General features: G+C 48.7%; 1 protein-coding gene across 1 annotated transcript; it reads right to left on the minus strand.

The window, feature by feature from the left end:
• Positions 1–10,068: 10,068 nt before the first annotated feature.
• DRGX (dorsal root ganglia homeobox) lies at positions 10,069–27,403 on the minus strand. Its single transcript, XM_075107942.1, has 6 exons — positions 27,370–27,403; positions 24,765–24,862; positions 24,391–24,492; positions 21,626–21,798; positions 21,189–21,301; positions 10,069–10,331 (listed from the first exon to the last, which is right to left on the minus strand). The coding sequence occupies exons 1-6, from the start codon at positions 27,401–27,403 to the stop codon at positions 10,069–10,071; spliced, it is 783 nt and encodes a 260-aa protein (XP_074964043.1).
• Between the last annotated feature and the right edge of the window lie 421 nt (positions 27,404–27,824).

The following is a 27,824-nucleotide window of genomic DNA, read 5'->3' on the forward strand; positions in this document are numbered from 1 at the left end:
CCAATAGTCCAAGCTGGTTTATTACTTTGTCATTTGTTGGGCTGAACATTGCTTTGGCTTTTTTTTTTTTTCCCCTAGTGTTTGTTTCTTTGAGGTTTTGTTTTATCCAGTTTGGAATGAAGAAGAGATGTCATCCTCACCAAAATGGCTATGTGACGGGAAAACAGCTTCTGGTCCAGCCACAGACAAGTGCTCCTGGTGCCGGCTGCCGCCGATAAGCCACTGCGGAGCTCCCTCTTGTGCTGGACTGTCCATATCTCCGGGTACGGCTGCCTCGCGACCAGCTCCGCGCTGACGGTCTTGTTCTTAACACTGGCGGGGGGGCTATTCCCGCTGCTAACTGACTGTGTTTTCAAGTGGTAAAGGAACCTGGTTGTAGTTTTATATCGTTCTGGGCATCCAAGACATGCTTAATGGTGTGCAATAGCTGCATCCCCGGAGTATACTAAGAGACGTTAGTTGATGGTGCTCGGTAGGACACTAACCATGTGGTTTACACTTGTCAGTTTTTACGCTTCTCATCTGAAAAACCCAAACAACAGCCTGGTCCTTGAAAAGCTTCCAGCCACATTCACGCTGTGAGAGTGGCGCTGATGTAAGAGTATTGGTATATTCATACTGTGCCTGAAGCACTCCTACAGGGGTCACAGCTTTGTCAATAAAACCGAGCTTTGTACCAATGGCAGTAAGACCACCCTGCAATTAAATCTGACCTAAGTGGTAAAACAGAGGTATTATACATGTGCCTCTATCTGTACTATGGATGTCTGCTGGAACAGCACTGTCAGCCAAGGGCGCTTACACCTGATAGGGCTGAGCAGGAGGAAGCCTGTGATGCTCAAGGGCCATAAATAAAAGCACACAGATCCCAATGCATGCTTTTTGTTCCGGCTAACCCTAAACCCAGCCTAAATCACGCTAAACCCCCACTCCCTCCTAATTCCCCCAAATTAATGCTCACATTGCTGTGTATATGCCATTACTAACTCAGCATATGGCAGACAGAATCTCCCATACCACACGGGGCTGTTTGAAAACTTTTCTGCCCCTCGCTGTTTACTGCTGTCTCTGCTGGCAGAAGCACTTCACAGGGGCTTGCTGGTCCACCGGTAGCAAGCCTAAAATGCTCCCTCCTGCTGACAGAGATGCAATGAGCTGAGCTCAGGAAGAGGAAGGGTCCCAGGCAGAAGGCGGGGGGTGAGGGTGAAGGAAAAGCAATGTGCTTAACGCATTGCTTCAGTTACAAAAGAAATATCATTTACATCTTCATTTACAAAAGAAACATCTGGCCAGTGCAACTCCCTTCTGCATCAGGTGCTAAGGCTTGCTCTCCTATGGGTGTCATTAAACTGTGGCCCAGATATATCCACCTTGACACGCAGGAGCTATTTCAGTTGGGCTCATATACATCCCAGAGACGGAGACCATGAAATCAAGGCCAAATCACCTGCCCAGGCAGTGGCAGTAGAAACAAGGTGTCTCCAGTACCTTGGCTCCTCCTTTCCTGTTATTAATGGGTATCAATGCAATTCTAAAATCTGATTAATAGCAAAGATTCTCATTTATTTACTACTTTACTGTTTCCACAGTGTCTGGCAAACAGTGTACTGCAGAACAGAAGAGCACCAGTGTCACCACAGTAATTTTAACATGTATCTGAATTCATTTAGTTGGTGCAAAGGCATAGCTCTTTACTCACTGGATTATTGTTTAGAAAGTTTGATTTGATATGAACTGGGTAGAAATTGGACGGTTTCCAGAGTTTCCCATAAACAAGATGTTTCCCAGCCTCCGCAGCTCTCTAGACATTTGACATTTGTACAGAGCAGCATACCTATAACATTTTAACAAAACAAATTGGATCCAACCTCAAAAGAAAATTTCAGCCCAGCTCTAGTGGTCCCTTTGTGTGGGGCAAAGGGTATCGCCTGTGCCTTCAGCTGTACTGCGCCTTAACTCGGTGTGCTGCGGCCAAGGCAGTGTGGCACTGAGCACCAGGGGGACACAGAGGCACTGAGGGGTCCCAGATGGCTCCTGAGCCCTCATTGAGGGGACAGCAAGCCTTCCAAGCTATGGAGGCTGGTGCAGTTACTGAAGAAGGGGACCCTTTAGCAAGAAATACCTCCCTTTAGTATGCGTGCGCTGAAAAAAGAAGTTCCATAGGGCTCAGAGTAGCTGGGCACGGTGCAAAAAGATCACTTGTAAGAAAGCACTGAGTAAGAAATCATCCTCCTTCCTTTCCCTCCAGCTTGGACCCAGGTTGTGAGCTCTGTCCCACAGCCTCATAGTGGAGGTAGGGGTAAAACAGGGTGCAGCAAGTCCTGGGCTTTGCTGACAGAGAAACGGCTCTGTGGGGTGCCTGAAGCTGACTCACCTAAATGCAGGTCCTGAGCCCTCTGGAGGGAAACCCCATCAAAAAGGGATGAAGCTGGGGCTTGCTAACACACACACAAATGTCTGGCTGCTGGTTATCTGTGTTTTTTGCCTGACCAACAAGCTGCAACATCGATCTGGATTACTCCTGAGCTCAGCCCCATGGGAGAAGTATTTAGGTATTTGGCTTTCTGAGTGGGATTTTTGAAACTCTCGTTTCTGACCCTTGTTGGACTGTGATTGTGAACTCCTCCCTGGAGAGCCTCTGGCTCAGTCCCAGTTAGGTTTAGCTCTAAACAGAAGCAATGGCTCAGAGGAGAAATAGGATCAGCTTTTTTCTCCTGTACATCTTCCTTCCCTGCCAGCAGCCAATTTCTTGTGCACTGCTACAGAAATATTTCTAATAAAAACAAACAACTCCCAGGGATGTTCCTATCCCTTGCTGTGCCAAGGACTGGTGATCACATCAGCATCTTGGTTCTCAAGCATCTGCCAAAACCTGACGGTTTCAGCCAGCACAACGGAGCAAGGGTGAGCCAGCTGTGATATAACAGGCAGAGTTTAGGTTCCTGGGGAGTCTTCTTTGCAAAGATGGGCTTCTTCATTTAATGGGCCTTGGATCTTATTTAACACATCGGCTCACGTACGGTGCGGGTGTAAAGAAGCTGTGCGCATATAATAAAAAACCTCAGCCTATTCAATACCTAGAGGAGTCCTAATAAATTTGCCGCTATAGCAAGTGTTAGTCTCTAGGGCCAATACTGAATCCTGGAGTTTAATAAACAAAAATTCTGAAGCAGGAGAACTGATAGGTAAACCAGTTCAACCGAGAAAGCGAACACCATTTAATTAGAAATGAAAAGTTTTCCCCTGGCCTTGACCAGTCCCAAGGACCAGCAGCTCAGACTGGCTGTGTCTGGGCTGCCTTCTGAGGGCTGCTCTCGGGGTGCACTTTCTGACCGTACTAGCAGAGGTCTCCCAGCCCGGGCTGAGGGGCACCGCTCAGAGTGCACAGGGACTCGGATACCAGAACAGACCTTAGCAGCTAATGAGCTGTATTTGTCCAGGCCCTCCGTGGGGCAGAAGGTGGGTAAGTTTTGAAAGATTCCATACTTCCAGGTGTCCACCTCTATACAGCTTTAATGTCGCAGTACTCTGGCTTGTGCTGGGGCTTAGAAAGTGGGGCAGTAACAACCACCCTGCCATTAGACCAGCCCAGAGAACTGGCCGTTTCCTCCATACAAACAGAGCTGTCGCAGTCTCAGGTGCTCCAGGAGATCAGAGGGTGATTTAGCTAAACTGTTTACTGCCCAAGACCAGAAACAGCTTCAACACTGCTGTCACCTTTTATGAGAAAATATAGATGCCCGGTAACTTCCAGGTGCGTCAGAACAGAGTTGGGGGCAGGCATTGGGTCTGGAAGTGATTCAGCCTGCAGAAAAGAGCTGCTTCATGTTGCTCTTCATGCGAGAGCTCTTCTTGGCTAAAATGACACACGTGGTCGTGGTTTCTTCCCTCTCTGTTTCATGTCATGGATGTTACAGCAGTATTGCAAAAGCACTGACTGCAGAAGAAGCCACCAAGGTTAAATACTAGAAGAGTTATGCAGGCCAATACTTTATAATCCTGGTGAGTTTTAACTATTACGAGTTTACCGCAGGAGACTTGTGACAGCTCCAAAAAATGATGCTCAAGACGTCTGAGCCAGCAAACCAGCACCTACTTGTCTTGTGGCAGAGAGCTTAGGGCAGGCCATAAAGAAATTGTAGTTAGATTATTAAAATATTGCCGACACATCATGCTCAAATAAGGCTGGATTTGCTATATGCCAATGAAATTCTCATTCTCACAGGCCAGATCTGTGTAAAGGCTTCTTTGGTCGGTATCAGGAAAAGATCATATTTTGTGGTAATACAGTCACCTGAAGTCAATATTTTACTACAGTGCAAAGGAAGTTTTTAACTGGAAAGAATAAAGCGTTGTTTATTGTACTCCACTGCTCTTTTATTTATGGCAGGGGTGTCAAACTCTTCAGTGGCGAGGTCTGAATTATGTGCTTAGAGCTCGGATATCAATTCAGAGCTTCTCACTTCCCCCGCTTCCTACACTCCTTCCACCACACGAACAGCCAGGCGCAACAGGATCTTTATTGAGTAACAGCTCTTTTAGAGGGAGAACGTGCCACAGCAGCACACCACAAACATTTCATCTCCATCCCCTGCTCCCTGTGGTCCCCCCAGCAGCAAACGACTTCCTCCCGCACTGCGCTGGCTTCTTTCTGCTGCAGGGAAGCAGAAAGCGTAAGCACGGAGCAGAAGTGCAAACTTGCCAGAGACCCAGCCCTGCCAGCAGGCTTTTCTTCCTGGCCCTGGTACAGGATGGGCAGTAGTCTGGGAGAGGCAGAGAAGGTCAGCCCAAATTTGCCAAGGGCAGAAACCTGCGGGGAACGCGGCGGGGAGGGTACTGACTGCAAGAGGGAAGGGTTTAATGGTATACCAAGATCTTTCTCTGCATGCACATGGCCTTCAGCATCATTGTAAATAATATTCTTAATAAAGAGCCAATTAGCCTAACAATCTCATTACTATCCAGCATGCAGTCTAGGAAGGACTAGCCTACGGCGTAACTGAGCAAAGGTACATTCTCTGCTTCACATTTTCTGCTATGACACCAAGCTGGGAGGAGCGGCTGATGCACCAGAGGCCGTGCTGCCATCCAGCGAGGGCTGGGCAGGCTGGAGAGCTGGGCCCAGGGGAACCTCATGGAATTCAGCAAGAGCAAGTGCAGGGTCCTGCCCCTGGGGAGGAACAACCCCATGCACTGGCACAGGCTGGGGGGCACCTGCTGGAGAGCGGCTCTGCTGAGAGGCCCTGGGGGTGCTGGGGGGCAGCGAGGTGACCCTGAGCCAGCACCGGGCCCTTGGGGCCAAGAAGGCCAACGGTGTCCTGGGGTGCATGGAAAGGAGTGTGGCCAGCAGGGCGAGGGAGGTTATCTTCCCCCTCTACTCTGCCCTGGTGAGACCACATTTGGGGTGCTGTGTCCAGTTTTGGGCCCCCCAGTTTAAGAAGAATGTGGAACTGCTTGAGCAAGTCCAGCAGAGAGCTACCAAGATGCTCAGGGGACTGGAGCATCTCCCTTTTGAGGAAAGGCTGAGAGACCCGGGTTTGTTCAGCCTGGAGAAGAGAAGGCTGAGGGGGGATCTCATCAATGCTTGTAAATACCTGAAGGGTGGGTGTCAGGGGGATGGGGCCGGGCTCTTTTCAGCGGTGCCCAACGCCAGGCCAAGGGGCCACGGGCACAAGCTGGAACACGGGAGGTTCCACCTGAACGTGAGGACAAACCCCTTCCCTGTGCGGGTGCCAGAGCAGGGGCACAGGCTGCCCAGAGAGGCTGTGGGGTCCCTTCCCTGGAGACATTCACCCCCCGCCTGGATGCAGCCCTGTGCCCCCTGCTCTGGGGGTGCCTGCTCACGCAGGGGTGGGACGGGGTGATCTCCAGAGGTCCCTGCCAACCCCCACCCCATTCTGTGATTCTGTGATAATGCATAAGAAGTCCTAAATAGAAGTGCAAGAGAGAAAAAGCATGGAGGGCCAGGAGGATGTCATGCAACCTTATAAAGAAGGTCCCACGGCCTGGTGTTTTGTATCAACGCCCATTAACAAAACCCAGACCAACACACTGCAATAACCCCACACAGAAGCCCTGAGCACTGATTCCCCCGGCTCTGCCATAGACCCCTGGTGCTGGGCTCAGCACCAGGGCAGGGCTCTGCATGGGGTGGGGGGCTGTGGCATGGGGATGGCACAAGCTGAGAGTCAGCACCAGAGCTGGAGGCAGGACCACAGGCTTTCTGCAGAGCAGTGTGTGAGGACGTTGGGAGATAGCCTATGCAGGGAAGGTAGTGGATGAGGGGAAATCTGGGTGTTGTGGTTGTCTGTGATTTCTTGGGAAAAGAGCGCAAGACTGGAGATGCTTTACCAAAATCATGCAAGTGACATTTGCACAGAGGTCCTTCACGCTATGTCTGGTTCATGCTAGTATGGAAATCCACGGAGAATTACTGCATGGGATCTAGCGACAATGCAGTGAGCCGTTAAAACATCTTTGTCTTCCATCTGTCCCCCAAAGCTTGGGGTTCCATTTTTCCTTCACAGAACTGAAAAAAAATATCACACAGGCTAATTTTGGAATAGCTTGCATGTAAATCATTCCCTCAGGCTTGGGCCTCTCACTCTGGGGTTCAGCCTGAGTGACTTTTTATAGCCGAGTTATAAACTTTTAAATGCCAGACTTAATCAGAGCTACTGAAATGGCTGTTACAGGAGTGGTTTAAGTGGCATAGCCCTGATATATGATAGTACAGAAAGAAGGTAGGTGGCTCGTCCACAGTGGGAAGTCTATCTGGAAGGGAGCAGGGTCTGGTGGCTAGAAGGGGGCACGACTGAGACACAGATCTCTTGAGTTTTGCTCTTGACCTTGTACTACTGCTTGGTGACCTCGAGCATGTTCCCTTGAGCTGCACTGCCCTCAGAAGACAAGTCTCAGACCAAAACTTGAGAGGCTCTTCCTGCCTTGGTTTCCCCAACATGCTAAGGAGAACGCAAATATGTAGCTGCCTCCCCTGGGGAAGCTGCAAGACTGGTTGGTTATTTAGCCTAGGGTTTAACACGGTGGTGTTCAGAGTCAGAATGCACAAATCCAAATGCTTCATTTATGGCTGGCTTAGAGCAACCACCTGCAAAATCATATTGAATAATCATAATCACAGACACATCAGACACCGAAGAATCTGAAGGACTTTGGGCTTAAGCTTCTGGGGGCCTAACGCCACTTTGGTCCTAACAGGAGGCTCTGCAAAACTTTGACACACACACCCTCCACCCCTCCACTCCCCCCAGTTTTGCAAGTGGCGAGACACCCAGCAGGTTCCAGCCGTGAATCTGAGAGACTCCCCCACTCTGCAACATCTCTGTGATCTAAGCAGAACTGGACGGTCATCAACATGAGAGCAGATGCTTGGACAGACAAATTATCTGAATGAAAACAGTACAGGAACTTTTCAGGGTCTTCTTTCTAAATTTATTCAAGTATTAAACAAACAGAAACTACAGCATGCATCAGATACCTTTCTTTATTGTACAACAAAACTATGGACTTGTAATTGCAGCATTTCCAGCAACATCAGGCAGACTTGTCGATGTTATCCAGTTTTGCACAGTCACTAGAGTGTCGCATCATGAATTATTAAATCAGTGCTTCGTGGTAATACATAATTTCTTATCAATTATTCATGCTAATGTGCGTGTAGTTTACTTAATTGTGTTATTGACGATCAAAAGTAATTTCCTGAAAATCCTCAAGGACAGAAAATTTAATCAGCGTAACTACTTTTCAGATGCAATGCTGTTAAGTATTCTTAATTTGCTCAACAATTCACTTATTTATGTACCTTTCTGGAGGAAATACGAGTTTAATCAAACAATTAGATTGAAGAGTTAGTGTACAGAAGGGCTGAAGTTCAACAGAATGCAAGGTAATTATGTTGAAATAAAGTTGGGTCTGCCTCTTTGGAGTAGACTTTTTTTTTAGTCTTTTGGGGGGGGGGTCGACAAAAAATTATGATTGGGAAGATCACTAAGAAAACAGTGTTTCTCTCTTCTCCAACAGCTCCACACAAAAAAAGCACACAGAGATCTATTTTAGTTTGGTGGAAGAAAAAGGTTGTTGCTGTTGTTTAAGCCATAATTTGCAGGCAGGGAAGCCACCTCCACCTACAGGTCAGCAGCGCAGCTCCTGAAGCTGGAACACAAAGACAGATTACAGGCTACTGCATGTTACCCCTGCAGTTAGAGCTACCTTCAGGACTGCCAAAAGAAACACACGTTGTGGCAAATGTAAAGCAAAATTACTCCATTTGACGACTGTGGGCCCTGTTGGACTTTTCTTTGTACTTGGATCCAAGGACAGCCCCAATGCCCTCCTGGATGGCTTGGGTCTAGAAGGCACAAATCCCACCCTGGGGGAATGCCCAGCACCCCTCACTCCTGGAGCAACGAAGGTGCTTGGTGCTGCCAAGCCACCCCCTGAAGACCAGGGCTTCCACCCTTTGAATGGGTACTGAGACCAAGTCCTGCCTCAGGGAAAGGAAGGTGTGCAACAGGGAATACGGGAGGGTCCTGTGAGCCCCAGAGAAGTCCCAGGTTCTGTGAAATTCATGGGCTGAGATCACTTGTAGGGGAGAGATATTTTTACTGCCAGGCTTACTTGGGACCGCCTTTCCAAGTACATCCCCAAGCTCAGATCCATTGAGAAGCCAAACACAACCCAGTGTAAAAGTGTGTGCTCAATGCATTGCAGGAGGTCCTCAGCACAACGCGCAGGATCAGACCAGACAGGAATCCTGCCACTAGCCTCCACATCACTTGGCCAAGTCTCAGAGCAGTGGTTTTACCCTGTTCTCCAGGGACATCTGTGGACAAGCCTAAGGCGTCAGCAAAAGGCAACTGAGAAAAGCAAGTCCATGTCACTAAGTTTAAATTTGCTTCTGCATTTCCTATGGAAAAAATGGCACCTCAGATTAAAATGCCTGCTCTAGAGCATCAGATCTTAGTCTGCTTTGCTTTGGGGAAGTTTGGGTCAGAGATAAGGCTATATTTCCTGAGGCATCAATTTGTCCTTTGCATTGTGCCTGCTCTATAATAATTAAGACATTTTCATATCTAGATTCATTACAACAACCCTTCAGTGAATGGAGTACTCTGATTTTGGATGGCATAAAGGAATAGCCTTCCAAGCTTTATTTCCTCTTTATTAAAAACAAAACATGCAAGGACATATTTGCAGTGTAGGATTATTTTGCTTTCCAGTCTTCCTTTCTAAGAGAATGATGCTAAAGTACCCCCAGCTTTGTGCAGATCTAGACACAACTGCACTCTCCATTAAATGCCAGCATGACTGAAACGATGAACATTGCTCTGGAGTGGTGTGTCTTTTATGTCTAACCCAAGGAATGGCAAGAGTAACAGACTAATGTTCACATAGAGACTAGTGCAAGGACTTTATTCACAGGTGACCTGATCTCAGCAATTTCCCAGTAATCTACGCCGTAGAAAGTTTCACTTTCAGGGGAAAGAAGGGAGAAGGAAAGAAATTATGAAGACTGCCATTTTATTTTCTGCTTCTCTTACACCTGGCTTGCCTGGGATGGATTTGGTTGAAGTTAAATGCCATCAGAAAACAGCAGGCCAGACTGGTATATACCTGCATATTCCTTCACCTCTGCCATGTGCAGTGGGGTAAATGATGCCTGGGTGTCTTTCCTGCCCCAGACCTCACATCTGGAAGCACTGCCCTTCTGCCAGCCCTCCATCTCACATGGGATGGGGAGCCGAGATGTGCGGGAGCAAGCCAGGATCCTGGGCGTTTCGGTGTCCCTGACATGTGGAGGGGGGGCTAAAAACAGTTTCACGAACGTTTCCAAACACAGATAGTGCTGATAAATCAGGGGAACGAACCTACAGCGGCGCAAGAAAAGCAAGGGTGGGTGAAAGGCAGCCAAAGAGGCCTCTCAGATTTGCCGGGTCCCTGGTGGCCCCATGACGTCCTGCTGGGGCACGGCCGCGCTGCGGTTCACCCCGCGGCAGAGCCTCAGCGGTGGTCCCTGCCCTGAGCCGAGGGGCCGGTGCCAGTCCGGCCTCATACACTCTTCTCTCCTTCCATGTGCTCCTTGGCCTGAGAGGGCTGCTTGTCCTGGCCGCCCTCGGGGCTGGGTTTGGCAGGAGTGGGGCTGCTGCTGGCGGCGGGCAGGAGGTTGGCAGACTGGAGCACGGCCTCCGAGTGCTCCCGGGCCTTCATGCGCAGCGCGGCCACGCTGGCGGTGCGGTTGCTTTGGCAGCCGTAGGTGGGCAGGAAGGAGAGGCCCATGGGGTCTGGAACGCAGCACGAGCACAGCGGGCTCCCTGGGGAGTAAGGAGACAAGGCATCATCACTGACGGGGAAGGTCACGGGGACTGTCTGTTCCCTCCACGGTCAATCTGGACAGGGCAGGGATGGGGTTGGGGTCTTGAATGGCAACAACCCCCTCCCCTATTGTCCTTTGGTGGGTACATAGATGTTCTACGGATCAGGGCTAGAAAAGAGATCCTGTTCTGCTGAGGCTCACTGTGAAGGATCTTACGCTGCGAGTCATCCAGGGTGACAAGCAGAGTCAAGGCAAGCGGACTCAGAAGCAAGCAGTGACGTTTAGATCACATGTGAGATTTCCCCATAAGCGAGGCTGAGCTTGTCCCCCGCCCTCACACCAAGCTGCTGCTCCGTGGCTACCACCAGCCCCATGCTGGAGGTGTCCCCTGCTCTCCACCTGCACACTGAAGCCTGATCAATTTGGACAGCTGCATTTGTTGGCTGAGTGTGGAAGTGCCATCACTTATCTGCACCTGAAAGACTACTGCAGAGAAAAAGGTGAAAATATTCTGGTTATTATGCAGGGACTAATGACTTTCTCCTGTCTCACCATAAGATGAAAGAGGCTTTTCCTTGGCTAGGCCCCTGCCAACTATTGGCGTCATGTCTACCTGCAGGAGTCTGTTCTACCTTCCCCCACGCGATGTCTGTGCTGCTTAAGGATGACACTTTGAACAGAATGGCCTCCAAAAATGAGCCAAGGCCACCTAAAGCTGCTGCTGGTGCTGACATGACCTGAGTCCCATCAGGAGCGATGGGCTAGACCATCTCTATCCTGTCATCTGAGACACATGTGCTGTCCAAAGCAGGCAATAAAACACTGGAGAGACGTTGAAATGGGTATTCCTCTCCCTTTAAACCAAAAGGCTACCCTGCACCCCACTGCCAGAGGCAGTCCTCACTCCACCAGCTTCCTTCCTGAGCCGGACCACTACGAGCTCTTCTTCTGGCTTATCTTTGATGACACTGGGACTCAGGCCAGTTCCCAAACAAAGACACCTGGAAGTGTAGGTTGATCGCTGGGCAGGACACGCAGTCCATCCAAAAAGCCATCCTGGTACCTAGTTTAGATGCATCTCTTGAATGAAGGAGAATGTGTCAGAGGAGTAGGGAGGGGAGGCGGGGTGGGATGGCTGAGCTACTACTTTAATTTGCTCTCCAGTGAGAAATGTTGAGTTACACCATTTTTCCAGGGTTCTCAGAGGCCACACAAACTCCACATCCTTTTCTACACCCCTAGCGAAAGCCTGTCCTTTGCTGATACGCTACCTCCCAATAAGAAACAGCCCGGCCACGCACATCCTGACACAATGCAATGTCTTCCCCTGATCTTTCAAAGCCAAGGACTTGCTTTAATTTCTGCAGTTAATATTTGAGTTAAATGGCTCATGACTAAGTGATGGAACTAATAACCTGCAGGGAGCAGGTAGTCTTTCTTTTACACTTCTGCTCTCGGTAGCAACGGGTCAGCACCCATCTGCTAGGGATGAAGGCAGACATTTGTTTGTTTTTAGGATGTCAGCAGGACTTCTCCACAGCAGAGATTAGCATATTGCAGGTAACATTCAGGAAAAATTACTCTTTGCATTTTAAAAAAACACCACCTACAAGGGACAGGTTATTAATGTAACTGGAAAGTCTTCTTTTCTCTTGTAATACTCCTCTGACGGAGCACAGCAGCAGCAGACCAACTTTTCCATGGGTCCAGGCATTCAAATGAATTGCACAAGCAAGTTTCAGCGCCTGACTAAAATCCTCCATTTTTTGCTTTTAGCACAAAGAAGCACAATCTTGAATTCTGTGGCTGCTTTGAGCACATCGGAAGGAGGATTTATGACAAAACCCACTCGGTAACACAACTTACAGTTTTTACCACCACCAACCACACTCATGAAGCCCTTTTTTGCCCTGTTGAATTGCAGCCACTTCAGGGGTGTTGGACTGCTACTGTTTAAACAAGAGGGAGAAGAGGACGATCAGCACTTTAGAGCCCCTAGGGTTTGCAGCAGGTTTTAACTGCAGAAGCCACAGAAAAGTCTTGTTTTTTCACTACTATTAAGCCCCACTACCTTAAGGTTCAGCTCTGCGATGGGGGATCACGGAGGCCTGCCTGTGCATCAGCTGTCTTTGCACTGCTGCTTTCTAACACAAACTGAGTAAGACTGTCGAATGCGGCTGCTCAGCTCCCAGGCTGAGGGGAGGGCTGGCCCGTCTGCGGTTCCTAGTGCAGGACTGAGCACAGACACTGTCTGCTTAGCAGGAGGCGGGGACAAGTGGAAAAGAGTCTTCCCCTTTTCAAAAGAGCAGGAATCAGCTCCATCCCCTAAGAATAATTTTCATTCCATTGTTAGAGAGGGATAAAATATTTATCAGTCTTCAGTACGAATCTAAGCTCTTTGCTTGATAATTAGACCTGATATTACCCAGTGGCTCTGCAACCTGAGGGTGCAGAGTTACCTGTGCTGGAAACTAGGCTATCTCTAGCAATAATTCACCCATAAACCATTCTTTTCATTTTCATTGAGGTTGAAACGCTTACAAACAACGGCTCACACCCCAAAAAAATTTAAAGTAACAAGTGTCATTTGCTCCAGGGTCCAGCTAGAGTACAGGAGAGTAAGATTTAGATCTATTTCTTCTTAATGTAAAAGGAAGGTTGAATCTACTTTACAATTGCCTGTGTCTGTGGGTAGTAAGTCCAGTGAAATCTATTGGACTTGGCTGGCACAAAAGCAAAGGCAAACGATGGGAGCGTCATGAGCCCAAGGTCTCCCCCTGCCCATCAGCCAGCCCACGACGGACAGGGATCTGACTTTCACCAAGAAAGAGGCATCCACATATAGCAGACATCAATGGTTTTTTTAAATCTTATTGCAGTAACCTTGAGTTAATCCCCACAGTGGGGAATGAAGGAATCGTTCCTACTTATTTCGAATGCTCGGAGGAGTTTAGGCACCTGGCTCCCATCAAAGTCAGTGAGGCTTAAGCCTTTAGGCCTAGATCATGATCCGGCTTCCACTAACATCTATGACAGTTTGATATTACTTTAATGTGATTTGGATCAAGCTGCTACAGTATGGACAGGGTACCATTTTCTTTCATTCAGGAACTTACTGCCTCCTGTACACAAAATTAAAATACACAATTAGATTTCCATTAACTTACAGCAAATTCTGCTGAATTGATCTGAACCTCCTTGTATTCCTGTATGAGATCATACTTCAAATGCTCAGCTTGAACATAAATACTTAATGTAATAAATACAGTCTGAAACATTTGATCCACTTGGCAGTTTAATTGATCTACTACAGAGACTGACAGGAAAAATTAAATTAGTTCTGTCTTGTCTCTGCCAACATCACATCACATTTCAATTGTAACGCTATTTGATCTACAATTTTGGTTGCAGACCCCTTTGTGCAGTTCCAAGGTTCAGTTTCGGCTGAGAAGATAGGGGTGGAAGCGGGGCCCATATTGATGCATAAGTATTTAAAATATATATTTTATATTTCAACTCAACAGTTTAAAGGATTTAATAGATAGCCTTTTGAAAAGGCAAAACCCCAGTTCCCTTCCTCTTTCAGTATTTGTGCATATCAGCCTTTGATGTGGACAGCTGAACAGCAGCCTGACAGGGAGGGAAGTGAGGAAAAAATCACGTTTAAAATCCTCCCTTGTCAATGCATGCTGTTGAGTTTTCAGATAAAATATTATGCTTGATTTAAGTATTGTTTTCTTCTGATAGTAGTCACGTTGATTTGCTTGAGCTCTAAATCCTCATAAACTCTGAAATCCCTTTCACAAAGGTTGGAAGGTCAACAACAACCTCAAGTTCATAGTACTGTTTACCAGTGAGAGCTGACTGAAAGGGAGCTCCCTCTTGCTCTTCATACATGATGCCAACACTGCATCTATTAAAGCCTGAGGCACAAGCAGGAAAAACAATAGTGGCTTTGTCCAAACCTTCTTGAGCTCTAAATCAGGATGTTCAGAAGAACAAGAAAGGCATGAACTTAAAGCCTGAAATGGAGAGGCACCAGATGCTCCTAGTATAATTTAGGGTAGCCTCAAGGCTACTAAAGTTGTGCTAGATGGTTCTTCCTTCTAGTGCCTAAGCTGGTTAAGAGTGGAAGGCACCCTGTGCTGCCCAGAGGCTGGAAGAGCACTTCAGAGCTGACAGCAGAGTTATAATTTCATATCTCCTTGGCTTGTGAACCCTATATGCCCAATGCAAACAACAAAGAGCTGATGATCTGGCTCAGTTGCTCCAGCAGGTGCCTTTTTATGTAAAAAACTTGACACTGGAACCAGAGGATTTCATCCTCCTTTCTTTGTGCCATTAGTACTGTTCCAAAAAAAATAATTCGGAAGCCAGGACCTTGCCTGTTTGGACAGGAAAGCTGGCAGCACAGGCCACAAGAGCTGGGAGAACAGAACCAGTCCTTTGAATACTGTCAGCTCAGCAGCAATTTACCACTCTTCCCTTCCACAGCAAAAACGTGATCTGACCCTAAATCCTGCTGACATGTGTTGCTCCAAGAGCGTCAGTAGGAAACCCTGCCCAGCTAAGGTCCACTAACTGGATCAGTGTTTGTCCTAGAGGAACAAGGCAGCACCCATTTCCTTCACATGGCTCTTAGGGCTCCTAGTGTTTGCAGAATCCCTAATGTTCAGTAGCTCAGTCCCTAATGGGGGCTGACCATGAGCCAGCACCGGGCCCTTGTGGTCAAGAAGGCCAACGGTATCCTGGGGTGCATTAAAAGGAGTGTGGCCAGCAGGTCCAGGGAGGTTATCCTTCCCTTCTACTCCACCCTAGTGAAGCCACAACTGGAGCACTGTGTCCGGTTCTGGGCTCCCTAGTTCACGAAAGGCAGGGAACTACTGGAAAGAGTCCAGCGGAGAGCTACGAAAATGATCAGAGGATTGAAACACCTCCCTTATGAGGAAAGGCTGAGAGACCTGGGTTTGTTCAGCCTGGAGAAGAGAAGGCTGAGGGGGGATCTCATCAGTGCCTATAAATACCTGAAGGGCGGGTGTCAGGACGATGAGGCCGGGCTCTTTCCAGTAGTGCCCAACGCCAGGCCAAGGGGCCACAGGCACAAGCTGGAACACGGGAAGTTCCACCTGAACATGAGGACAAACCCCTTCCCTGTGCGGGTGCCAGAGCAGGGGCACAGGCTGCCCAGGGAGGCTGTGGGGTCCCTTCCCTGGAGACATTCACCCCCCGCCTGGACGCGGCCCTGTGCCCCTGCTCTGGGGGTGCCTGCTCACGCAGGGGTGGGACGGGGTGATCTCCAGAGGTCCCTGCCAACCCCCACCGGTCTGTGATTTGTGATAAAGACAGAAAAAGTCCATCTGCAAGGAAGGGCGGTGTTAGAGTCGGGGACCTGTGGTACAGGAATCAAAGTAATTTGCTCAAGGCCCATGCATCTGCAGCAAACTGAAGAAATGTTTTAAATTCTTTAAAGTCACAGTGGTAGGTAAACCAGGAAAAATACCAAACAGAACCCACATGATATATTTGCTGTATTACATGAGAAAAGTCTGTAAGTCCTTAATCAAGAATGACAGAGAAAATGAAGGACTGCAAGAGTTTCGATTCCCATTCCCCATCCCATGGTAAGCAGTGGTGCTTCAGTTCAGCAAACACCAGTTCAAGGGTGAGTCAGGTCCTCGAATGCTTCTTTCTCAGCCTTGGAATGGGAATTGCCCAATGGAATTGAGCAAATTCTCTTGATCTCTCCGTAATAGAAATTGAAATGTAATGGATGGACAGTTCTAGTTGTTGTGGTTTTTTTCCTGGACGCTGCAATTAAGCCTCCCTAATATGAACAACAGCAACCACAGCAGCAACAAACCATAAAAGAGCCTAATCAATGGTGCCCTGGAATCTCCACTTCGATGTGCATAATGCAATCCTGCTTCTCTGTCAGTAGTGTGGAGGTGCCGTGAAAACCAACTGAGCAATAACTTGCACAGAGCAGAGCTGTGGGTGAATTATGAAAGTAATTCCCTGGCAAGTGTAATTATTTCTCTCCTCATACACTGCACTCATCACGGGGTCTGGGGAAATTTCAGCAAAATGTAACAGACACACTCTTGGCCTCAGCCACCAGAATGGTAGAACACTTCCGCTAAAAACCGGAGATTCTTGTTTACACCCATTAATAACATCTTCTACATTAATGAATTGCATTCATGCTGTCATCCATTAAGAAGGTACTTTGAGGTCTCTCTCTGCACAGAACACTAGCTTCTCCTGATGACTCTATTGTTATACAGCCCATAAATAAAACAAGTATTTTCCCCTCATATTTGAGGTCTGCAATTAAATCTACTAAATGGACTGCAGATGCATGGTTTACAGTAAGTGATTCATCTTGGAAGATCATGGAAATGTCGAAGTCACCACAATGAAGTAGCATAGTTGTCAAACTAGGACAATTTCAGAGAGTAACAAACACCAGAAATTTCATCTATGCAAGCCAACCTTCTTTCTGACTACGGCCAGTGGTGAAGAACTTAAAACCCTGAAGTAGGAAGCCCTGTATACCACAGAAATTACGTTCTTATGCTGATTTTTCAAACGAGAAATTGCATTTCCTGAAAGAATAGTACATCGTGGGGTAATATGGTAGTTAACAGATGCTTCCTACTAAGTACAGCCTCCAATGTGCTAAACTTCAGAGATGAAAGGGACTCACCTAAGAGAAGGAAAAGGTCTTTTGTATTACTGAATAGAGAGTATTGGATAGAAACAGAAAAACTGTCCAGTGGCAATATACTCTTCCCCGGAACAGTCTGTGCTCTGAATTACAGTTCTGACGGCTATTATATAGCCGGCCTGCTTTCTTCACAGCACATCCCATGGTGGCAATACCATCTCTTTGAGGGGAAAAAAAAATAACCTCAGTTTCAGAGACAACAGGGTTCACGGGGCATACTGCTTAGGGAGAATGACTTTCTTCTCACTCACCAGAGCAGACCTAGTCTCCAACACATCCACAACATCCCCCATTTACCTAGAAGTGGCACACGCGGGGCTCAGACGAGCGCTCCCTGGTGAAGAGTTTCAGAGCCACGCAAAGCAGAAGGCAAGCCTACAGTCACCGCACAATCTTTCCAAACGCAAAGTTGCAGGCTCGGTCCCTGCCTCATGCTAGGCTGTCCTGAGGTTTGTTGTCTCTACTAAACTTCATCATCTATTATATTTTTATATTACAAATTAGAATCAGGAACTCTGTGCCCTAGACACTTTATGCAGCCTTGGAAATCTGGGTCTGGAGCCAAGCAATCAAAATCAGAGGAGAAAGAGAGGTATTAGTTTCTTTACAGAGAACTCTCAGGTGGCAGAATGACAATGGTCCCTGAGAGCATAAAATAATTGTTAATTAGTTACATCACCATCATCACTTGTTATTCACTGTATTGATTTTAATTGCCTCTTTCTAAAGCATCAGTCAACTATTGCTCACTGACACCGATGAAGTGTTGGCTCACAAACCCAGCAAAGCACCTCTTTTCTCCTCAAAAGAATAAGAAAACAATCCAGACCTCCCGGTAGTATCTGATGTGCTGAGAGTGCCCATTTATCCACAGGCATTTTTTACAGCCTTACTGAAGAATACGATTCCCTTTGCTGGCCAGGATTATTCTCCCAGTGGTGGGAATACATATCTATTTATGGGTTCGACACAGAAGACCTCCATTTAAATTGACATTTGCAAAGAAGAAAGTGGGGTCACGCGTCCATTGGTAGTGAAACGGTGCTTTGATTCTGGAGCAACTATTTTGCTTTCAAAAGCACAAAGAATTCCTGGTAGTTTCAAGCCATGGTCAGCACAAGAGAGATACCAGAAAGAGCTTTTGATTGTTTCACCCTTCAATAAAACTTGCAAAGTCTTGGAAAACTTTACTGCTTGCTGAATTTCTCCTTATCCAAGCAATCCAAAAACCAAATAGCTCAGAATTTTATGCCCTGTGCTGAGTTTGATGGGATTTTGTGTGGCTCAAAGTCCTATGCCCTCAGCGTCACTGTGGCAGAGTCCTGCAGGCATTTCTGCTGCAAAATATGACTAGATTCTCAAGAGCAAGGCTTAGGTCACTTCATTAAGACACATAAGGACAGAGACTAATGCCCACCTAAACATAGGGCTGGCTGTCCTTTGACAGGCCTGAAGTGTACAGAATCAGCTCCCAGCTTAAAGAGGGAAATGAGAAGAGAGAGTCAAACAAACTGAACTGAACAAGACAAAGAAGGTCATATAAAGGTTCTGTGAACACTGTGTCTCTCCCTGGCCTTTCCTTCCTTCCCATAACCATTATCTCTTCTTCCAGACTGACATTTGATCTTGGCTGTGCTCTCAAACACATTGGTGTAGGCGAACCATCATTCACCTGGTGTTTCCATACCAAAGAAAAACAAAATGCGAATCGGGCCTGTGACGCTTTTGGTCCACTCAGTACCTCTAGAGATCGTCCTGTTCGTCATTGCCAATTAACGGGGCTGAAGCTCGAGGGCTGCTGTGCAGAGCCCCTACCCCAGCCCAAGTGAATTGCTCTTGGAGAAACAGGGAAAGAGGAACTTGTGGAGATGAGCCAAGGAAAGAGGAGACAATACTCCATATATAAATCCCACAAGAAAGATGCTACAATTATTCTCTGCTTGTATACATAAAATTTGCCACCTTATAGAACAAGAAGTTCTTCCCCCTTAATCTCAAGCTGGAATTTGACATTACTGAGACCTAGCTGCAGAAGCAAAAGATCTCCCCTCAACGGAGCAGCTCGGTCTACCAGCTCCTTGCAAGGATAACGATATGCTGACAGGTACAGGCAGCTCCACAAAGCGCCAGGTAGGTGGATAAGCAGATATACAGATCTGTAACTGGATTTCTTAAAATCAAAATATACCACAGGATCCCAGTCCCCTTGCATATATCTGGAGATTTCTAGTGCCAGGCAGGAAATACAAACCAGGCATCTCAGCAATGAACTGCACGTGTAGCTGACAACATTCGTCAAGAGAATATGCGTGCACCTGATAACTGACTGTCCCTATACAAATTATAAAAAATGTATGTTTACATTGGGACAAATATTTCACAAACACTGCCTCTTAGCCTGGGCAACTGACTGACTAATAGGTATCTCTTCAAGAGATTCAGGAATAGGATTTTACCTGCCCCTAGGGTGTAAAACTGCTGTCAAGCAAAAAGGAGCAAATTATTAATTTCTCAATTTAGTGGCTGAGCTGTAAAATAACAGAAAAGAATATCTAGAAGTCTTCCAAATAAATAAAACTAAAAAAAAAAAAAAAACCCTCATGACAATTTTTTTTAATTCATTTTATTTCATTTTTCTTGGTATTTGTTTATTGGGGCTATTTTTCTTAAAGTTTAGCTAGATTTCAACATGAAAAAAGTGAGAACAACGTGTTGATGCATTTAGTTTTGGAAATGCGTAAATGTATATTGTAAGAAAAAATCCCCACCCCTTACTTCCATCCAAAATTATTGACTGAACACAACCACATCTCACACCTTCCAACCTGCCCAGGGCTACACCTATCAATGAACAATCTTTTTGCCTGAAGAATGTCACCTGTAGCTCCTCCAAGGAGGCTGTTCCTGCCCAGTGGAAGAAGCCAACAGCCTCTGCCCCAAGCCCTCGCAGCCAGAGGGCAGAGAGGACTCGTGCCGTCCAACAGCCGCTGCCCGCTCACAGGGTTTAGGCTGACACTCATCCTTCAAGTTTTAGGGCTGAGGTGACACCTGTATGGCTCTTCTCAATTCAAAATCACAGGTCCCACACCTATCCAAATAGCTGTATGGTGTGTCTGGCTTCAGCTTTTTTGGAAAGACAGGAGGGAAGGGGGAACGGGGGCAGGACACGCCAATGCAGAACGCAGCGGTTCCAAGCATTTGCTTCAGGAATATACCTCGGCAATGTTGGTTTAACTGGAAAATACAAAGAGCACGAGGTTCGCCAGAGAACATAGTGAGAGGTATTAGAGGACATTTGTCTTCGTAGTGGAGGGTCTTAAACTGGGAAACTTTCCTCACAAATTATCGCACCACATCGGGGCACAGAGTAAATGCATGTGCCACTTTGTGCTTGGCAGTGCTCTGAGGCTTTGCATCCTACAAATCTATACATTGAATTCATCCTGCTTACACCCTTAGTCTTATAAATTGTTAGACTAGGAACAGCTAATGGATCAGCTGGTGATTTATTTTTAAAAGATGCCTACTGCTGCTTTTTGGGAACTGAAAAGGGTATGGAGACTGGAGGTACCCTTCCTGAAGCCTGGGTCCCAGGTATTTACTGGCTTAAAGGAATTGCTTTGTATCCTCCCCTGTCCCCATGCACGGATTTTATTCAAGTCCTCAGAGGGGACCTACTGTTCAAGAAGAGAAAGGGCTGGCATTGTGCAGAGATGTACTGCAAAGGAAGCCGCACGCAAAGAGCGGATGAGGCATCAGTAACGGTGCCAGGTAATGTATAATGCAAAAGGATGCGTATAACTAATTTATTAGTACAAATTTGACTCTTAAAAAAAAAAAAAAGCATAGCAAAGAAAACTCTAAAGCAGCAAACCCCACCTGCCTTGCTCCTTTAGACAAACCCTGACCTCGCTAGAACTAACTGTCTGAGTAAAACAAAGGAGCTTCACCACAAACGATGCTACAATTTACAACAGGAGACTCACTCCCGTACCGCTGCCAATCATAACAGAAAGAAGGATCCATCATCTCCCCAAGGCTTCTCTGCTGGCCCAGGCGGGAGCATGCTGCTTAGCTCGAAAGAGCTGCTCTTTGAGCTCGGCCCTGAACTGAAACAAAGTCACTTACCTTTTAGAGAGGCGACATGGGATAAAGCTTGTGCGTAAGTGGCTGTGTTGAGAAGAGTCCCTGGCAGGCAGGAAGGGAAGAAAGGTCCTGTAGGCCCCACGGCTCGACTCAGGCTGACGGAGAAGAGAAAACAACTTACAAAACCAGAACTAGCTGATACCAAAGACGACGTACGTGCATGCACACAAACACGTTGGTGTCTCAGGCGGGACCAAGCCGGGACAGCGCTAGCCTCCCAGAGCCAACAGCTTCTCAACATCTCCATGGGGAGCAGTGAGTTGCAAGAGACACAGCTCATCTTCTGATGACTGGGGCCGTGCCTGCAGATGGTGCTGTGTAGGTCAAGGTTTAGCAGCAGGCAAGTCTGTATGTATGTACATACGTATGATGCACGCTTGCCCCAAGGAAAGGCAGCTGATAACACGTGTTACACTTACCTCTGCTGGATCTCCAGACTCTCTTTTTTATTCCTGGTTTGATCTGCTGGAGAAGGGGAATTTAAATTCCTCGCAGGAGGTGCCACCTCAGCCATCGTCTCCTTAGAGCCCTCTTGGTCAGAAGTACCCCGCTCTGTTTTCCTCCACTTAGCTCTTCGGTTTTGGAACCACACCTGGAGCAGGCGAGCAATCCAGCCTCAATACCGTGTTTAGCCAAATGTGAAGCAAGGAACCTGTAATTTGTTACTCTAGTGAAATCCCGCATTTAGAAGTGTGCCTAAAACCTCCTCTTATTTTGTGTCCCCATTGTTATTCTAGTTGAGCCTTAGGATTACATTTGCATGTGGAATATTTCTGTGTCTGGAAAACAAGGCAGGAATGTCTAAAGACATTCAAAAGGTGTGTTAAAAATAAAATTTAAAAAATAAAAAATGAGTTTTGACATCACTGTGCCAGTTAGCAAAACATTTAAATGTGTACTTGCCTTTATGAACACTTTTAATTCTCCCCGATTTCTGTGTTTTAACACATCTAAAGGCCATTTGTATAGGGATGGACCTAAATGGGTATCTGAGCATTCTGGTGAAACCATGTGTAAGTCTTTAAATGAGCTGCTGTTAGACTCAGAGAGGTCAGAAATGAGAAGGCGTGTATTAGGCCATCTTATCCAGCCCATCTCCTAGAGAGGACTGATGCTTTCTGTTATTCCTCTGACATATTTGTCCAGTCTGCATCGAGAGGACTCGAAAGGTGGTAGACACTAATTCCGAAAGCTCACGCTGCAGTTTAACGCACACCAGTTTCAAAAACTTATTTCTTTCCTGTAGCGCAACACAAATATTCACGTTCTTGATTTTATCTCCCAATTTTTAGTCCACTTTATTTTCCATTTACCGTGGAGCTGGTGCTCTGAAAGCACCTCAAATAAGGATTTGAGGTGGAAAATGCCAAGCCTTTCTTGAGGTCAGGTAATCCACATTTTAATACATGATTTCAAGTACAGGCAAGATTGTTATTATTATTATTCTACTCCTGCAACTCCATTTTAGTTAGCTGCCTTTTAATTGCATGTATCAGCAAGCATTGAATAATGATTTTATCTGTATTCTAAATTTAGAGCAGTTAAATGCAAAGCAAAATGCAGACACTTTCTTGCGTCTTAATTGAATGAAGGTCACAGCTATAACAACATTTAATTGAGCTATTTTTCATTATCATATTTTAATGACTTTGCACTGACAGTTCGCCTGCTTCTGAGGAAAGAGCATGATGAAGTCGTTTATTTCCCTATTTAGTTATTGTTTGACAACATCATCTTCGATTAAGACTCTGCTTTATAGCACATTAATCATATTTGAATGAGCAAGGGGTATAAATGTAAACATATCTCCCATCCTCTGTGTTTCCCCATGTCCCTGCATGAAAGCAGGCTAAACAAATGCTTGCATCTATTGTCTGTTTGCATAATAGCCAACAACAAGGCTAAACACCAGTCCTCAGCAATCTAATTGTCACCACCCCTATCTCACCCTTGCACCTTTCAGGAAGAAGTTATGATCTTCCACTTCTGAATGCTCAATAATTGTGCCATTTATCTCAATTTGCAGTTCAGTCTTTAGGCACCAATAGCCAAAATGGCTTTTTTTTTTTTTAAGCCAGTACCTACAATGCAGTGGCAAAAGGAGATTTTCATTTCCAAATAATAATCAGTTTAATTTGCCCGCATATGACCAATGATTCATGTTCAGATTTAATAATCAGGATCGCATAATCTGATTATAGGAGAAATAATTTGTTTACAATCCCCAATTTACTGCGGTGAATTCCATTATCTCTCTTCAGCCATTGGGTTTTAAGAGATACTAACATGACCCTAGGGAACAAAAGGCAAGCTATTATATTTCCTACAATTAGATCTTTGCATAGTCTTAACCCCGAGCACCTAAATTAAAAAAAAAATACAAAAACAGCGTGCAGAAAAGCCCCATAAATAAAATGAATACATAATCGCATTCAAAAAATGGCTTGCAACTCTGTGGCGGATGCCTGCAGAGTTATAGGGATCCATCTCTGACAACTGCAGGACGGCTGTTCTTAGCAGAGCTTGTGCACACGCAAAGTTCGTCGCTGGATGTGGAAAAACAAACACCTGGGTGGAAAAAAAAGGGGGGAGAAAAAGCGGGGAGAAGGGAAGGATGAAAGGAAGTGGTGGAAAAGAGTGGGGGTGGAAAGAGAGCGATGGTGGCCAATGCTGTTTATTGGATCATATTAAAGGTGTGGGAATCGCTCTGCAGGCTCTTCCGCTGTCTGAATTAAGTGTTGAGAAAGAAGGGGAAAGGGAGGAAAGTTGAAGAGGTGCGGAAGGTTTCTTCCTGGCAGCTGGGCTCCCTGCAGCTGACTAACCCCGTTGCTCGACAGTGGTCATAGTTGCTTTGGAGAATCACGTCTCAGCTCTTTTCTCCACACACACCCCCTCCAAAAGCAAGGAAATGGATGTGCATTGATGTAATTTAGTACCTTGGAGACGCGGACAAATTAGTGTAGAACATTATCACTAGTTAATTATGAATGACCGATTAATCAACCTAATCTAATATTCCACATTATGTTGATGTTATTAAAGTGCATCATGAAAATGACAGATCGTCTTCATTTGCGTTCTTTGGCCAAATGTGCACTCTGCAGTCGTGATGTCAAAAAAAAAAAAAAAAAAAAGTTTGCCAGTTTGAATGCCCGAGAGTTCTGTAATTCCCCAGAATATTTACCTGCACCCTGGCTTCCGTGAGGTTGATTTTCATAGCCAGCTCTTCCCTAGTGAACACATCGGGGTAGTGGGTTTGAGCAAAAACGGCTTCCAGTGCCTCGAGCTGGTGGAAGGGAGGAGAGGGAACATCTGTCAGGGGCCGGGCAGCGCTTGGAGCGGGAACGGGCCGGGAGCTGCCGTTGAGGGGGGACCGTCTGTCCGGCTGCCGTCTGTCTGGGCGGCTTCTGCGAGGGATGGGGAGAGCGGGGCCGCCCGGGGGTGCGGGCTGCGGAGCTGGGAGCCGGGCGGCGCAGGGCGTGCAGCGGGCAGGGAGCGGGGGGAGCGCGCAAAGGGCAGGCGGGGGGGCAGGCCGGGGGCAGGGGAGCGGGCTCGTACCTGCTGCAGGGTGAAGGTGGTGCGGTTGCGGCGCTGCTTCCTTCGCAGGAACCCGTCGTCGAAGTCGCCGGCCGAGTGACCTCCGAAGGGGGCCGCGCCTGCGGGAGCGGGGGTGGGGGGGGGCGCGTTAGTGGCCGCGGGGCGCGGAGCCGCAGCTCCCGCCGCGCCCCGGGGAGGGGGGAACGGTCGGGGGAGCCGGGGCATCCCCGGCAGCGCCGGGGGCTCGGAGCCCTGCGGGAGCGGGATGAGCCGGGGGTTGCGGGGGAAGTGCAGCCCCATCACCTCCGCGGGGCGCGGAGCCCCGAGCAGCTCGGGCGGCCTCGGAGGCACAGCGGGGCCGCCCGGGCTTGGGGGGTCCTGCCGGCATCTGGGGGGTCCTGCAGGCCCGAGCTCACCCCGCCGCGGGTGAGGGGCACCCCGCCCTGGGAAACGGTCGTTCTTGGGCCATTTCATCCCCGGAGGCGAGCGGCGAGCAAGGGCCCGGGGCTTCGCACAGCCCCCGGGAGCGCTGGTGGGGGCTCGGCCGGGGCTGAACCGCCGGGACCCGGCGGTGGGGCTGGAGGAGGGAGCCCCTGCCCGTCCCCGACGGCGGGTTTCGAGGGGCCCGAGAGGGAGATGGGGGCACCGGAGTTTGGCCCTGGCCGGAGGCCGGGAGAGGGCAGGCAATGCGCCGGGATGCAAAGCACCGTCCCTGGGGCAGAGCCCGGCCTTCGCGGCTCCCCCAGTAACACATCACTGTGCCCCTGCTCAACTGCTTCACTCCCTTTCTGTTCGCTGACAAAACAGAGTTTAAAAAACGAAAAGAAACACCTAAACCAAAGCAAACAAAACTCCCAAACCTAAGCCAAAACCAAACTAACAAAACCCCACGTAACCGAGAAGTACCCAGACCCCCAGCGGCGTTGCTGCGTGTCTCCAGGACCCTGCTCGGTGGGGCACCCTCGGGGCAGAGGGGCTGGAGGTCGCTGCTCCTCCCGCAGCATCCTTTGGGAGACAAGCGCGGCCCCCAGCCCCTCTCCTCGCACCGACGCACGGCTCGCTGCCGCCCTGGGAGATGCTCATCAGATGAATAAAAGTGTCCCGGTGACCCCGCCAGAGCCTGGTCCCTTCCCTCCAGCACCTCCCCGGGTTCCCAAACCAACCGAAAAGGGCTTTTCTGTTGCAGCTTCTTCGGGTTTTGGGTGGGTTTTTTGGGGGGTTGGGGGTGGTTTTGGCAGCGGGGGGGGGGGGGGGGGGTGTTGTTTTTTCCTTGGGATGCTCCACGCTGGGTGGTTTCACCCTCTAGCAGGGCACACCGGCCACCCCCGCCCCGGGCCCGCAGGGGCCGCAGCCTGCGGGGACCCTTCCCCGGCTCAGGCCGCCGAAACCGGGCACCAGCCCCAAACTGCCACCGGGAAAACCAACCAACCAACCAAATAAAACCAAACAAAAGCACGTTTCAAAGCTGCCTGCTATAAACTAACGAACAAAGCGGCCTCAGCACTCGGTGGCACAGGCGGGGGCGGCCGGGCAGGCTCGGGGGGCGCGGAGGGACCCCGGGACAGGGACAGCTTTGGGGAGACGGTTTTCCAGCCGGGGATGCTCAGACCGGCTTGTGCCCGACGCGCATGAAGGGGGGGGGGGATGACGACCCTTTCCCGGCGGAGGCTGAACCCGCTGGACCCCCGCTTCCCGGCAGCGCTGCGGGGGCAGAGCCCGGCGCCCACCGGGTGATGCCCACCAAGGGCCGGGCGGGGCCGGGCCGCTTCCCCCGCCCCGCCGCCGCGGTGAGGGCCGCCTCTGCCCGGGCACGGCGCGGCGCGGCAGCCCGCCCGGAGCCCACGTTGCGGGGCCGAACCTCCGGCGTTGCTCCCCGCACTGCGGGGGCCGGCTGGGGGGAGCGGGGGCGACACGGGGAAACCCCGAAGGCTACCATTTTGGTTTTTCTTTTTAAAGGAAACAAGCAAAATAAATTTTAAAAAACCCAACCCTGATCAGCAACAACAAAAAATCCTCCCAAATATATATTTTCCACTTTTTTTTTTTTTCTTCAGGCGTGCCCCGTCTGTCCCCATCCTCCCGCAGAATGTTTGTAAAATAGCATTAAAGATTTATGCGGTCCCCCTGGCTGGAGGGAGGAGGCGTGACCGCGTCCTGAAAGTGTCCCGATTACAGCCATGACACCAACATCTGTGCTGGGAGGGGAGAAAAGCATCTCTTTCGTAGCCTGAGGCTCCACTGCGGGATCGCTATCCACAGAGGGGAGGCAGGTGGCAAAATGACAGGGGTGGGGGTGTAAGAACAAGGCCTTTCCAACAGGAATCAAATTAAAAAAAAGAAAAAAAAATGCAATCTTTTTTTCCTATCCTGTGACAGGAGGGGAAAGCTGGAAGCGGGGAGGGGAGAGGAGGAGGTTGTGTTTTCTCAAGGAAAAAGATGATGCGCTTTTATATTTAGCTGTCTTTATAGAGCTGCGCCTTATCTCAGCAGATATCATCTGCACCCCGACAGCCAAAAGTGGCGGCTCTTGGAGTTTCCCCTCCATCCCCCAGCGCGCCCCCCCTCCCCTCCCCGCACCTCCGAGCTCCGCTCCTGCACTTGCACGCCTCGGTGCGACAACACTCACCCTCGAGCTGCGGGGGGCAGTGGAAGTAGAACATGGCCCTGCGGCCGGGCGGGCCCCCGCTGCCCACCGGCACCGCCGGGACGGCCGGGACCGCCGGGACCGCGACCGCCGGGGCCAGCCCGCGGGGCGCGGGGCTGCCGCGCACCCCCCGCACCGACACACCGGCCCCAGCTCCCCGACCGGGCACCGCCGGGCTGGCTCCTGCCGACCTGAAGACGAGAGAGAGAGAAAGGGACAGCACAGAATAGGTGAATAACCGGATGAAAGCACCCAGAGAAACTCACTGATAATCCTAGATCCCGTTCCAGAGGAAGCAGAGAAAGGAGCGCCTGACGCTCTGTGCAACCAACTGAACAAGCCAAAGGCAGAAAACTCCATGGTAGGTGCACAGTCATTAGAATCAGCAAAACTTTGTTGCTTCTCTTTTTCTTTTTCCTTTTTTCCCCCCGAATAGC

Source organism: Phalacrocorax aristotelis, chromosome 12 (genome assembly GCF_949628215.1).
Source record: "Phalacrocorax aristotelis chromosome 12, bGulAri2.1, whole genome shotgun sequence".
NCBI classification, from domain to species: domain Eukaryota; kingdom Metazoa; phylum Chordata; class Aves; order Suliformes; family Phalacrocoracidae; genus Phalacrocorax; species Phalacrocorax aristotelis.